This window comes from Citrus clementina, unplaced genomic scaffold (assembly GCF_000493195.1).
Source record: "Citrus clementina cultivar Clemenules unplaced genomic scaffold, Citrus_clementina_v1.0 scaffold_3, whole genome shotgun sequence".
Classification (NCBI taxonomy): Eukaryota; Viridiplantae; Streptophyta; class Magnoliopsida; order Sapindales; family Rutaceae; genus Citrus; species Citrus x clementina.
In genome coordinates, this window is record NW_006262339.1 from 29,186,057 (window position 1) to 29,201,660 (window position 15,604).

Here is a 15,604-nt window from a genome sequence, read left to right on the forward strand (position 1 = left end):
TAAGAGAGTTTATTTACTCAACTACTATATATTTCCATTAATTTTATCCTTGAGATTGACGTGATAATTTACTTTATTGCATTTTATTTATTGTGTTTTTATTTTAATTAGTAAATTAGTTTCATTAATTGTTTATCTTAATTTAGACACAAAATCTGCACTGTTAAGATTGTTGTAGCAAGTCTAATTACATCAATCCATGTGGAGATGATCTTGAATACTGATCACTTTATTACTTGTTGTGTACACTTGCACATTGACACTAATAGCATTAGTATTTATACACCAACAAGTGCAAAGACCCAAACCATCCTTGAAAAATCATCTATAAAATTCAAAAAGTATTTACACCCACCTAGTGAATTCACTTGTGCAGACCCCAACAAATCAGAGTGTATGTATCAAAGTTTCTCTTTGGTGGTATGAGCTGCAGTCTCAAACCTTAGCCTGGAAGACTTTCCTAGAATGCAATCTTCACAGAACCCCAAAGCTCTTATCTTATCTTTCCCAAACACTCATTGTTTTTGTAGCTCTCTCAAACCTCTTTCACTCATATGCCCCATCCTCAAATGCCACAACATTGATTTGTTCCCTCCACTGTCAGTTAAACTTACCTCTCCAACAGCAGTATGTCCATCCAACACATACAGGCCATTTTGTTTTATACCTTTCATGATCACCATTGAGCCTTTAATTACACTCAATACCATTTTTTCAGCCTTAATCACATAACCTGTTTGATCTAGCATGCCAATTGAAATTAAGTTCCTTTTTAATTCAGGAACAAACCTAACTTGTGTTAATTCCCTTACCACACTATCAAACATTCTAAGGCTAACAGTCCCAATACCAATCACTTTACACATTGAGTTATTACCCATTAAAACCATGCCCCCATCACATGGCTGATATGAAGTAAAGTAGCTTCTATTTGGACACATATTGAAGGTACAACCTGAGTCAAGGACCCACTGACCTTGAGGTTTTTGATTTGTGGCAATGAGCACTCCAGCTGTTTCAAAGCTACCTTCTTCTTATGTGGCTATAGCTGCATTTCCTATCATTTCCTTGATTTCTTTATTCTTGTTCTTCCTTTTAGGGCAATCTCTTTTGAAATGCCCTTCTTTATGGCAATAGAAACACTTCAAATTCTTCTGTTTAGATTTTGATCTGCCTTGTTTCTTTCCCTTACTTTCTCTCTTCTCAGGCCTGTCTCTAGCCATCAGTCACTCACTTGATTCACTTTCTGGATTGTCTTGCTTATCTTTTAGTTTCGTAGTGCCAAGAGCAGATTTAACCTCTTCTAGGGAGAGTGTTTGCCTCCCATACAACAATGCATCCACAAAGTGCTCGTATGACTTTGGCAAAGAACTGATTAACAGCAAAGCTTTGCTCTCATCACTCAGTCCTTCATCAATAGTCTCTAGTTCATCACAAACCTTATTGAACTCATCTATATGCTCATTTAGTGATGCTCCTTCAATCATCCTTAGTGAGAACATCTTCTTTTTTATGTAAAGTCTATTTGCTAAAGACTTTGTCATATATAGATTCTCCAACTTGGCCCATAAATCAACAACAATCTTTTCTTTAGCCACTTCTCGGATTACAGAGTCACCAAGACTCAGAATGATTGTGCTTCTGGCTTTCTTGTCTATCTCTGCTACTTGTTCTGGGGTCTTGGATGATGAAGCCTCACTCCCTTCAAGCTTAGTGACTGGATCTATGGCATCTCATAGGCCTTGAGTGATCAACAAAGCCTCTATCTTGATTTTCCACATGTTGAAATCATTCTGCTCCGTAAACTTCTCAAGATCCACTTTTGAACCCATTCTTGAACCTTGAAATCAGAGTTAAAGCTCTGATACCAATTGTTGTGAAATTGACCCTTTAATTACAGGATTAATCACACCCCGACCCTTTAATTACAGGATTAATCTCACAACAATTAAAGTAACAGGGGTAATCTTATGGGACCCATAGACCTGCAATATGGCAGGTTCTCTATGATCAGGCGATGCTTCAGTATGTTGAGTTGTTGCGTCTGCTCTATGTAAATTTGTTGTGGTAAGGAAATTAGTGGCTTAGTTAATAGATTACTTTCTTTGAAACTAATAATGATAATTCAACTACTTTTGTGTTCATTATGAAGAAAACAAGATGATATTGATCTTTGACTAAACAAAAAAGGAGAGAGAAATCCATGAGAGCGATTATTAAGCTAATTAAGTATAAATAAGAACACTAATACACTTGCTATATTTCCTCAATTTCATCGATCAATTATTCAATACAATATCTTCAACATATCTAATTAAGCTTAAGGGATGATGGCGGACGAGATCATTCTATTAGATTTCTAGGTCAGCACGTATGAGATGAGGGTCAGGATTGCATTAGCAGAGAAGGGCATCGAATATGAATACAGAGAACAGAACTTGTTGAACAAAGGACCCATGCTTCTGCAGATGAACCGGGTTCACAAGAAAGTCCCGGTTCTCATCCATAATGGCAAACCAATATGTGAATCAACTAATATTGTGCAGTACATTGATGAAGTCTGGAATGATAAAGCTCCTTTGCTTCCCTCTGATCTTTATTTGAAAGCTTAAGCTAGACTCTGGGTTGATTATATTGACAAGAATGTAAGTTCATTATAATCGATAGGGTTATTTATTATATATGGCAATTTTTTATTTCTCTCTATCTTTTTTTTTCTTTTATTTGATATATAATTTTTTTTTGTAAGTTTTGATTGTGGTATGTTGGTACCAAAACAATCTAAGTTTAGATAACATTTATTTATTTAATTGTTATAAGAAATTTAAATAGAATAGATATCTAATAGATCTGAATTTAAATTTCTGAGTAATATTTTTGTTTTCAATTTTTTTTATATAAATAGATTGTTGTTTTCAATTTTTTTATATATAAATAAGATTGTTGTAAAAATACCGAGTAAGATGAAGGTTTTAATAATGTTTAAAAAATGATAAGTTAAATTTTTTAATTTAACGATATACAAATATGTTAAATAAATTTTTGTTCTTTGAAGAAATGGTCAAATGGTTTTAAAATAATTCTATTTAATTGGACACTTAAAATTCAAGTATTGATTTGGACTTTACTCGTCCTATATCTACACTAAAAGAAAAATAAAAAAAATAGTGCTAGTTTTGAATGAAGCTATTTGTTGCTGTATGAATCATGAATGGTATGAATTGTGGTAGAATAAATTGCAGATTCATACCGATGGGAGGGAGATGCGGGCAGTAAAATTAGAAAGACAGGAGGAAATGACAAAGGAATTCATTGCAATTTTGAAAACATTGGAAGAAGAGCTTGGAGACAAACCTCATTTTGAAGGCGAAAATTTTGGGTTCGTGGATGTGTCTTTGATTCCTCTCTACTGTTGGTTTCACTCATATTAAACATTGGGTAAATTCAGGTTAGAGACTGAGTGCCCCAAAATTATTGCATGGGCAAAAAGATGCACGCAGAGAAAGTCTGTTTCCAAGTCTCTTAAAGATGAGAAGAAAGTACTCGGATTTGTTCAGAGGTGAGGAAAATGTTCGGTGTGGATTAAAGAAATATCACAAATGGGTATGCGCAGGGAAATAACAAATTGGAAAAAGGAAAAAAAAAACAATGAAAGACTAGAAGCACAATCATGCTAGTACTATTCTCTTAGAGGATCAGACTACGGTGTAACTGTGGTACTGTGCTACAGTTGCATCCAGTCGTTGGATGCACTTAAATTAGTGGTGTCTACTGGCATCCAACGGCTGGATGCAACTGTGGTACGGTACCACAGTTGCACCACATATTTTCTCTCTCTTGGATTATATTGATGTTTTGCAGGCTTTGTATTTGTTTCTTGTATGGTGTAGTATTAGTAGCACTTTGATGGACAATTAAACATGATAACCTGCTAACTTGCTAATTATACTCTTCCATTACATATTCAGGAACAAATGTTTTTATTCTCAAATTTGAGAGAGAGAGAGACTAAGAGTGTGAGAGAAAGACCAAAGCTCGGGCCTAGTTTGATATCGTTTTCTAAAATGATGGTAGATATTTTAATTCAATTACATATACTGAACACTCTCCTATACTTGCATTAGATATTTTTAAGGCAGGGAAAACTTCCAGAGCCGCCTTATTAATCATTGAAAAGTTTCTAGTAGTACTGGGCTGACATGCGTCTTCCTGTACTCTTAACTAATCCAATGAAATTGACATTTTCCGAAATGTTGAATTTATTTAAGCTTCGGCTCAGGTTCTTGACCAATTTGTTCATTGAAGTGACAATTGAGATTTCAAATAAACAAATGGTTTCTTTTCTTTTTAATGTCTGGCTAGATGGTCTTTTCTTTGTCCGGCAGTGTTACTTTGCTCGGAGAAATTTGCTGAAATCATCCAGGACAGGTTAAATACAAAATCAATTATTAATCCTAATCATTTTTAATTCAAATGATGAAATTTTATTGTTAATACATTAGTTGATTCAATCTAAATATCCCGACTGAATAAGTATAACATTATTTATATAAAATTGAGATGTTTTTTATTTGGTTTTCCTGGGATATTTTTGGGCAAAATCCCCGGACAAAGTACTTTTTTTTCCTGTTCTTTAATTATCAACATTTAAAGGAAAAATACTTTCTGAGTAGTATCTTAACAACAGTTGGGATGAGTAAAAGAAACGTTTTGGCTTAATAATATCCTTTGCTAGAAGTCGTAATAATGATGTATATTTTCTTTACAAACTGAAGAATAAGTGAGTGAGTTGGAAAACTGATAATTATAGGCATGACGTGTCATATTTATTATAAGGAAATTGGAAGTATTTGCTATGTTTTAAGGAGGACAACACAAAAACTTAATTTTGAGGGACAACAGCAGCTCATTTGAAGGAGGGCAAATGGTCCCTCTCTGTTGCTTATTACGTGCCGATGCAGTCATGTCTTTCAACCACACTCCGTTGGTCCCTCTAAAACATGCCTCGTGTCCCATTTTGAGCCACATTTAGTCCACCTTTTCCAAGCACTGAATGACACTCAGTGTTATGCTTTTTGTTTTTTTTTTAATTATTTATTTATTTATTTTTATTTAAATTCTTAATATTATATATATATATATAGTAGTTTTCCAATCAAGGATTCCTGACTTTAATTCAACTAAAAGATAAAAAAATTTAAATTTTAATACACTATATGACAAAAAAAATACATTGGAGTCTGTGTTTATTTTATTTTTTAGTTGATCCCTGACTTTATTAAAACCAAGGATCCCTAATTGGAAAACTACTATATATATATATCCAGGATCCTGGATCATAATAATAATCCGGGAGAGTGTTTGTGGCCATTGGATTTGATCCAACGGTCACTTTATATTTTCTTTATACAACACTGCTTTCCGACATATGGACCCACATTGCAGAGTTTCTATAATTTTTGAAAACTGAATAAATAAAAGAGGAAGCTCAATAGTCCCAATTCTAGAAACATGCAGCTGGAAATAAATAAAAACTTTTACACAACACCATTTAAGAAACATGCAGCTGGAAATAAAAAATTCCAAATTGAACAAATTAAATTTAGTTTGGCAAATGCAGCGACTGTTTGTTATCAAATTGAATCACTCGTTTGGAATTTGTAGCTACCGGAGCTTCGTCATTGCAGCGTCGCCATTGAGTCTTTTTTTTTCAAGTGAGTTGCATGCTGATACATATTCACCCTCTTTAATTATTTATTTTAGCTCCCTAAATTTGTGTTTTTTCTTCTTTTTTTCCCCTTATTTCAGTTGTAGTAAAATGAATGCTCAGAATGTGGTTGGCCAGTCAAACTGTGAGGATAGTCTCTACGTACCAGAAGTAGCGCTCGACCGTAAGCCACATAAAGGTCAAGAATTTGACACTTTAGATGACGCTTATGAATTTTACAACAAATATGCTAAAGAGGGTGGTTTTAGTATCCGAATTAATTCGAGTAAGATATGCAAAGAGAGTAATGACATAATAAGGAAGGAATATGTGTGCTTTAAAGAGGGACAAGCAAGACAATCCAAAGTTGTTAATCGTAAGAGACGACGCGGTATAATACGAGGTGGTTGTAGTGCAAAATTAGTGGTGGTTAAATCTGAATTCGGTAAATATATGGTTCGTATATTTGTTGAAGAGCATAATCACGCATTATCTTCACCTCGAAGGGTTCATCTATTGAGGTCTCATCGTTCAATGTCAGTTGTTCAGAAAAACTTAAGTCAACAATTAGCTGTAGTGAGCATACCAACATGTCAGCAAATCGGTCTTTTTGAATTGCAGGCAGGGGGCTTGCAAAATATGGGATGTGTACAGAGAGACTTTTATAATAATGATAGAAATTTATGGAATGAATTGAAGGGTCATGATGCAGATATGTTGTACGAGCATTTTCAGTCTGAGAAGGAAAAGAACTCATCATTCTTTTACAGTATCAAAGCTGGATGTGATGATCGAATTACACATTGTTTTTGGGCTGATGTAGTTTGCAGGCGGGCATACAAGTTTTATGGTGATGTGATTGTGTTTGATACTACGTACAACACCAATCGATATAGTATGATTTTTGCACCTTTTGTTGGGGTTAATAACCATGGTCAAACTATTGTTTTTGGTTGCGGTTTTTTAAGTGATGAGACAACAGAATCATTTCTTTGGTTGTTTGAACAATTTAAGGAGGCCATGCCTGGTGATGATCCAAAAATGATTATTACTGGCCAGGATCCAGCAATGACAAAAGCTATATCTCTAGCCTTTCCATTCACTTTTCATAGATTTTTCATTTGGCATATATTGAACAAATTTTCAGAGAGATTAAGCAAAACAGTCCATATGGAAAATTATAGACATTTTCAAAAATGCATTTGGGAATCAAATGCTGTAGAAGAGTTTGATGCACTGTGGAAAGATGTTATAGATAAGGTAAAATTAACAGAGAATGAGTGGCTACAAGGGGTGTATGAAATCAGATCAAAATGGGTGCCTGCGTATGTGAACCATGTGTTTTCAGTTGGGATGTCAAGTAGCCAACGAGCTGAAAGTAATCATGCAATCTTTAAGAGGTATGTATCAAAAACAAATTCGCTTCTTGACTTTGTTTTTCGAGTTAATAGAGCACTTTCACAACAACGTCATGAAGAGTTGATTGCCGACAACAAAGATTTGAATGAAAGATCAATGTTGAGATTACCATTACAAATTGAAAAGCAAATGTCTGAAATTTATACATGTGAGATTTTTTATTTGTTTCAAGATGAATTATGGAATAGCCTGTTACATGCAATTGAGCTTGTTAGAGAAAATGAAGATTATTTGGTGTATAATGTTGTGAATCAAGAAGATGGTGTTTCAAAAGTCTTTGAAGTAGTTTATGACAAAAAGTTAGATTTTGTTTCATGTATTTGCAAGAAATTTGAAAGTGAAGGTATCCCGTGTACACATATGCTAGCTTTGTTTAAGAAATTGCAAATTTCTTTTATGCCTAATATTTATATTCTACAAAGATGGACTAAAGCTGCCAAACTTGAGAGGGTTATTGACGGAGATGGTGTTGAAATAAATGATTGTTCAAACAAATCAATTTTATTAAAGAGGACCAAGTTATTTCAGCTTGCTTCGAATGTGATTGATAAAGCTGTTTTGAGTGAAGCAACATCTAAACTTGTCATTGAGAACTTAGAAGATGCCCTGGAAAAGGTTAAGTTAGTCATGAAAAGTTGCAAAAGTGAGGGAGTATTAGAAAAGAATAGTGGTATGCAACAACCACACTTTAATGAACCACTTCAGGTTAGGGCTAAAGGGTGTGGGAAAAGACTTAAAGGCGGAAAGGAAAAAGCAAAAGAGAAAGCGAAAGGGAAAGACAAAGGAAGACGCTGCAATGGATGTGGTCTAGTTGGTCAGTCACACGATAAAAGAAACTGCCCCTTGCTCATCAAGACGTAAATGTGTCTTTTTCATATTTATTTTGTATTAAGCTTATCACGACTTTCATTTTTTTCAGTTTTTCAATAAGATGTTGTATTATATGATTTAGATTAGAGCTGAATACAGAAAGAAACATAAATTCTTCTGATTCAAGTGATGGAAGCTATGCTTCCACAGGTAATTTGATTTCATTCAAGCGTGTCTTCATTATACAATTTAATTTTTTAATATTAAAAGTAATTGAATAAATCTATCATTAACTTTTTTTTTAACTTATTGTAACAGATTACCCATGACCTTTTGTTTTCCGGATAGGTGTTCGTCCCTCTTTTTCTTATTCCTCTTCTCCCAGATCGCTCCTTATAAAGTAAAGAGCCTAGCCAAGATCTCTACATCTATGTCACTTCTGGAACTGTCAAAATAATTGGGGGTCAAAATGAATCGAGAGCAGTAATGTTGTTTCAATTATTGTAGCAGTTTGCGTATTTTTTATGTTATATTGTGTAGTACTCTCGTTTGTCAAATGTGAGAATTTTTTCAATTTAACTTTTTAAAGATGTAATTTGATGTTAAAGCTTGTAATATATGCATGAGAACTCATTGGCTTTACCTTTTGATTTATGTAAATTTTGATGTCAAAGCTTGTGATATATACTCTAGTTTGATAAGATAGGAACTTCTTGGTAGATGCCACTACACAGCACTGGTGCTTTGGCAAAAGTGACCAAACTATGAACAAATATCAATCCAAATTGTGTTTTAATTTCCATTACAAGCCTAAAAGACGTGGAACTGTGGAAGCACCTACTGTAAAAGCCATAAAATTATGCACTCATCATAAAAGCCAAATCCACGACGGAAAGTACAATATATGCACCAACAATTCAATTTGCAACCAGCATGAAGGAAATCCCATTAAAAAATGCCACACGTTTGAACTGATACAAATTTCTAGAATAAATTAAAAATCAATAAACATGACAACTTGAAAATCAAATTCATTGACAATATAGACTAATATTTTAACTATATTTGCACTTCAATGAAGAAACTCGACTGCGGCGCTGCTATGACGGAGCTTCATTTCTCTCTTGCTGATCAAAAAGCTGTATTTTCGCTTCAATTCTGGGTTAAGTAGTTCAGTTTAGGATTTAATTTGTTGCATTTGCCAAACTAAATTTAATTTGTTAAATTTGGAATTTTTATTTCCAGCTGCATGTTTCTTAAATGGTGTTGTGTAAAAGTTTTTATTTATTTCCAGCTGCATGTTTCTAAAATTGCGACTATTGAGCTTCCTCTTTTATTTTTTCAGTTTTCAAAAATTATAGAAACTCTGCAGTGTGGGTCCATATGTCGAAAAGCAGTGCTGTATAAAGAAAATATAAAGCGACCGTTGGATCAAATCCAATGGCCACAAACACTCTCCCGGATTATTATTATGATCCAGGATCTTGGATCAGAAAAGCACTTTATATATATATATATAATTATTCAGGATGGTCTCATTTTTTAATAGAGACATAATGTTAAATCATGTGTCTTAATAAAGTTATTTTTTAATACACTATAAAGTCGTGCGGTTTAATAATATTAAAATCTAACTCTATCAAATCGCATGACTTAAATGCGTGTCCACATTAGAAAAAAAAAATTAAGGGCACAAGAGAAGGGAAGAGGCTCATTATACAGAGAAGAAGAATGAAAAGCTTAAGCTAAGAAAGAGTATCAAGTACATGATGTAAGTTGATAGTAAGCAAAGTGCCAGCTCACTTTAAGTTGTTGATATATGTTACAAACATTGTGTGCATACTTAGCTCGTGTTAACCATTTTAGTTAGTTATGAATTAGTTACAATTGTAATGCTTAAGCAATGTGTATAGGGTTGGCAAAAGTCCGGGTCTGGTCCGGGTTTGGGGTTGCCCGGGACTGGCCCACATGATACACATAGCTACTCGAATTTTTCATATGCGGGTTGGGTTAAGCTCGGCACTATCCGGGCACAGGTTTGTTATATGCGCTTTCTCTGCCAGCATAAATTGAATTAAAAGGAGAAAAAAGCCTGTAATAAATTGTTACAACATCTTAATTATTTCAATCTACTTTGTAAATTTTAAGTAAATAACAAATAAAAATTATTTCAATTACTACCTAAATTCATTAAATTTCTAAACTAAATTCATTCAACCCCTAGTAAAAATTTAAATTCAACATGACAATAATCACCAAATAAATCTAAATAAATGTAGCATACTAACATCCAACATATTACATAATACATATCATAACTCCAATACCAATAACCAACATAACATATGAAAATCCCAAAATATCAAACACAAATAATTCATAAAAGAGTCTAAAATATAGTAATGTAAAATATGTAAATAATAACTTCATGTCAAGCAGCTCGACAATTGTGCCCCATTATCATCATATGAAATTACCTCCTCCCCAGCCAAAATCTCATCTTCTGGAACTCCACCTAAGAACAAAAATAACGCATTAAGATTTAAAAGCACTTTAAGCAAATAACTAATACTATAACATAATTCAAATAACTTTATACCTCGAGAAGTAGAAGCTCAAATCTAATTTTGAGCACACGTCAAGGATTCCAAAGTGTCAGGATAAAATTTACTACGATACAGACACAAAAATCTGCCCCCAGTACTAAAAGCTTACTTAGAGGCAACCATGGATACAGGAATGGCTAAGATATCCTTGGCCAACTCACCCAAAATAGGATATTTGCTTGTTAATCTTCCAAAAAGCTAAAATATTAAAGTTCAGAGTAGTATCCAACAATTCCTCATTTAAACACCTATCCAACTCTGACTTAGTCACCTTAACACGCTTATTTCGACTTCAAAATGTTTCAAACTCATCTACATCCCAATACTTATTCGGATTCGAAGAAGATTCCGAAGGAACATTTTCCAATCCAACATCCTGCCCATCACTCAAAACCATTGCCTTCATTTCATATTCTTTCACTAAATCATGACAAAGCTTACGTGCATGCTCAATATGCTCATTCGATGTATCACCATAGATCTTTGGGAAATAAAAATCAATCAACAACATCTTATATCTCAGGTCAAGTACTACAGCCACAACTAACATTGGATGAATTTCATTCCAATATTTTTCAAAATTTTCAGCCATAATTCTAATAACGGGATTATCAGAGGTGCGCCACCCATTAATTGACATTTTCATTTTACATATCGACGGAAAGAACAAATTAGCAATAGGGTATTTTGTACCTGAAAACATCTCCATTAACATGTAAAATGATCTCAAATGCTCCACCATTGTGGTTGCCAAATCCCACTCACTATCACTAGGCAAGCTCTTATATTGAGGCTCACGCTTTTGTAACCAAGAAAAAACACTTTTATACTTTAGTGCTACATCAAGCATGGCATAAGTAGAATTCTAATGAGTTGGATAGTCTAACTTCAAATTTTTTTTACAATTAATTTTCAACTGCCTAGCAGCTAGCTTAAAAGTTTCAAATCTTTTTTGTGTTTTTGTCTAGTAACTCACTCTCTCCTTAATCTTTCCAACCTTTTTTTCTATAACTTTCAACCCATCCCGCACAACCAAAATCAATATTTGAGCAGTACATCTCACATGAAAAAAATTATCATTAGAAATTAAGGTACCAGGATCAAACCTTAACAACAATTTCTCCACCATCGCATCATTAATGGTAGAATTATCCAATGTCACTGAAGATAACTATCTATCCACGTTCTAATCCAGCAGACATTGCACTAACTCATTAGAAAGGGCATCAGCAGTATGGGGGCTCGGGACATAAATAAACCTATTAGATATTCAAGTGATAGTATTAAATACATAAACTTAAAATATTATAACAATTTAAACTTGAAAAGAAGTCAAATATAAGTAATAAAAAAATTGAAAGAGAAATTAAGCAAATAAAAAGTTTTAGACAAATTACATTAAGATTCGACTATGAAATTTCTAGGAGTTATCAATGAAATGTGCTGTGAAAACCATGTATCCCTTTTTTTGATTACTTGATGTCCATAAATTCATAGTAATAGCCACTCTACCATGATTTTTCTCTAATGAATGCAAAGTCTTAACCTTCTCAATATGATATAGCTTCAAAATGTCATTCTTCAAAGTGTTTCTGCTTATTGGCCTAACCACAGGGTTGGCATGTGCTATCATTTCTCTAAAGCCTTTATATTCCACAAATCTAAGTAGAAGCTCATGCATTACCACCATTCTTGCAATCAAACTCTGCAAAACATTTGGATCGAAACTGCCATAGCCAATCCCACAAGTCTTATTCTTTCTTTTGAGCACTTTAAGACTTCCCTGAAGTGCTTCCTCTATTTTCGGTTGATTCTTTGAAAAACTAGATTCCACGTGTCTGTTTAAACTCGTGGTCCCTGATGTGTATTTGGCTTCTAAAATTGCATTACAATGCATGCACTTTGCCTTTTGTTCTCCATTAACAATTACTTTTGTAAAGTGATCCCAAGCTTTAGAGACTTTCTTTCCCTTTTTATTTTGAGCGCTTTTTGCCTCTTTCTTTCCCTTCTTATCATTAACGGTTGATAATGAAATTTTTCATCCTCATTATCATTGTTATCTTCAACATTACGGAATAAATTTGGAGCATTCGATGAATTAATTTCTACATTGTTTGACTGTGACATCGCACTGCTGTTTATTATAGAAAAATAATAAATAATCATACAAATTACATAGTTATAATATTATGTAACAAAATTAATTTAAAAGCAACCTAAATGCTAAAATTAGCTCCTATTAATAAAAAATTATCATACAAATTCCATAATTATGAATATTATGCAACAAATTAACTTAAAGCAACCTAAATCTAAATTGAGCTCCTATTAATAAAAAAAATCATTATGTCATAAAATATTACATAATTATAAATATTAAGTAATTAAGTTAGAGCAACCTAAAATCTAAATTGAGCTCCCATTAATTAAAAATAATCATACAACCATGGAATCCAAGAAAAACAGTAAGCATATATATAACACCTAATAATAATAATAATGAAAATTTCATCATTTTTTTAAAAAAAACAACAAAAAAAAATGATAATACCTCGTGGCTGTGATGGCGAAGTTGCCGCTGAGAAGGTGACAAAACAATGGAGTAAGTCCAGCTATGATGGCTAACGCCGTCGCGTGGTGACTATCGTTGAGAAGATGACCAAATGGTGGAGAGATAATGGTTGTGACGGCTGTGCTCTGTGAGAAATGAAAAGAGCTAACCGAGGGAGGTAAGAGGTTCGTAAAGGGTTAAAGGCGTTGTCAACACTGTAGTGGTGGGTGGTGGGTGCTATTAGAGAGACGGAGAGAGGAGCCGACTGTCGTGGTTCGGAGGTTGGCAGCAGCCAATTGTTTCAGTGTGTGTGTTGTGTTTACTTTAGTCACGATTTAGGATTGGGGCAATTCGGCAAAATATTTTTTCGCATTTTATATTTTCCTTTTTTGACTTAATAAAAACTAGGCACGGTCTGGGTTCCGGGTTCTTGGTGCTGTGACCGAACCTATGCCCCGATCTGCTTCTTCCATATATCCGGTCCGGGTTTTACCCAGACCACATAAATCAAGTTCGAGCTGGGTTCGGTCTGGGTGGGCATTTTTGCCATCCCTAAGTGTGTATAAATTGAATGTAATCGTAACATTTTGTTATGAGCTCAAATAATAAGAATTCTGAAATTTTTGTAGATATTTTCTTAGTAACCAACAACTCCATCTCTATTTTCTTTCATGGTATTAGGGTCATAACCATTGCTAGTTCAAGTAGTACAACATCAAATCCAAATTCAGTACTTGCAAATCAAACAACACAGATTTCCTTTTCATTCAGCACTTTAGTTAAGCTCGATCAATCCAATTTCTTGCTTTGGAGGAAAAAAGTTATTTCTTCAATAAGAGGATATCAATCTGAAGATTTCATATCTAGTGATCAAATTGTGCCAAAACAATATATTTCTCAAACAGTAGCTGATGGATTAGTGTAGAAATTTGATAATACAATTTATATCAACTAGCGAGATCAATTTTGAGCTCTGTTCCTAATTGTGATAACTCATATGATGTATGAAAATCTATTGAGAAACAATTTAGAGATCAATCAGAAGATAAGATAATACAACTTCGATATGAGATGAATGTGGTTAGAAAAGAATCCATGTCTATTAAAGAATATTGCTTGAAGGTTAAAATACTTGCTGATAAACTTGCATGTGGTGGTGACTCTCTGTCAGAGAGAGATTTATTGATGCAAGTTTTGAATGGATTGGGATCTAGTTATTTAGATCTTGCTTCTATTACTATTGCTAATAAAATGACATATATGATGCATATGCATTACTTTTGACACATGAGGCTAGATTGGGACAAAATCACAATGCCAAATCAATGTTTAATGCCAACTATGGAATGATGCACTCTAGTTATCCTTAAACCTAGGGTAAGTGTAGAAGATGAGGCTTCATATTTGGTGGTTATCAGGGAGATCTTCATTCTAGAAATGGAACCACAATACTGGAAAAGGAATGTTCTTTCACACATATCCTAGAGGTTTTCCTATTAGTGGTAACAGTTTTGGTAAAAGACACTCACTACAGATGTAATTTTACAGACCCTCATCACATGTTAAACCTTCATTCAATATGTCCCATGGTGAAAACTCAATGTCCAATATAGATGGATATGATGAGATTATTCCTATTTGTCAGATTTGTCACAAATCTAGTCATACACCTGATGCTTGTTGGTATAAGTACCTTGAGAATTATGTACCTCAATTAAGGAACTTTTACCAGGGGAAAAGGTTCTAAATCTACATATATGGCTGGCTTTGAGCCATATACTAGATATGCTGGATTTGCACTATATTCTGATGACTTTTATGCCATGAAAGATTCTAGTTACTAGTTGTCTAATTTGAATTCCATGCCATACTATACAACATTTAATTTTTCTGCACCTGAAGTTACTTATCTTGCTAACCTTGAAGGACTTACTGATGAAGGGTGGTATCTTAATAGTGGAGAAACTCATCATTTAATCAACAACATAGCCAATATGAGTGTCACAGAGGAATTTAGTAGATCATATCAACTCATCATTCGGAATAGACAAGGTTTGCCTATAACTTATATTGATAATGCATTTCTTAGTTTTAAAAGCTGATCTGTTAAACACAAAGGCCACATATTCCACTTAAAGACATTTTACTTGTACTTTCCATTACCAAAAATCTATTAAGCATTTATAAACTTACCTTTGATAATAACTTATCTATTGAAATTTTTGCGAACATCTGTTACGTGAAGGATTTTCTAAAGTGGCAAGTAATTTTGTAGGGACTTACTGAGAAAGGACTATACAAATTATTACTCAAAACATCTTCATTCTCTAAGTCATCACATCATCCTTTCTTTTTCAGATCAATCCTAATAAACCATTGTCAATGTTATCTTGTTGTCATTTCAATTCTGTTATTGGTGTTCATTGATTAACACTAAAAAGTATACGTGTAATAAAGATAAAATTATTAGTTTTACACTTATTGTGTAGATTAATGCGCTCATTATTTCTA

At 33.5% G+C, this 15,604-nt stretch overlaps 1 protein-coding gene and 1 pseudogene across 1 annotated transcript; both read left to right on the forward strand.

Moving 5' to 3' along the window:
- The first annotated feature begins 2,327 nt into the window (after nt 1–2,327).
- Nucleotides 2,328–3,586, forward strand: LOC18047139 (annotated as a pseudogene).
- A 2,232-nt stretch (nt 3,587–5,818) lies between these two features.
- Nucleotides 5,819–7,987, forward strand: LOC112099826 (protein FAR1-RELATED SEQUENCE 5-like). Its single transcript, XM_024187314.1, has one exon. It carries the CDS (start codon nt 5,819–5,821, stop codon nt 7,985–7,987), a length of 2,169 nt encoding a protein of 722 aa, XP_024043082.1.
- The last annotated feature ends 7,617 nt before the right edge of the window (nt 7,988–15,604 follow it).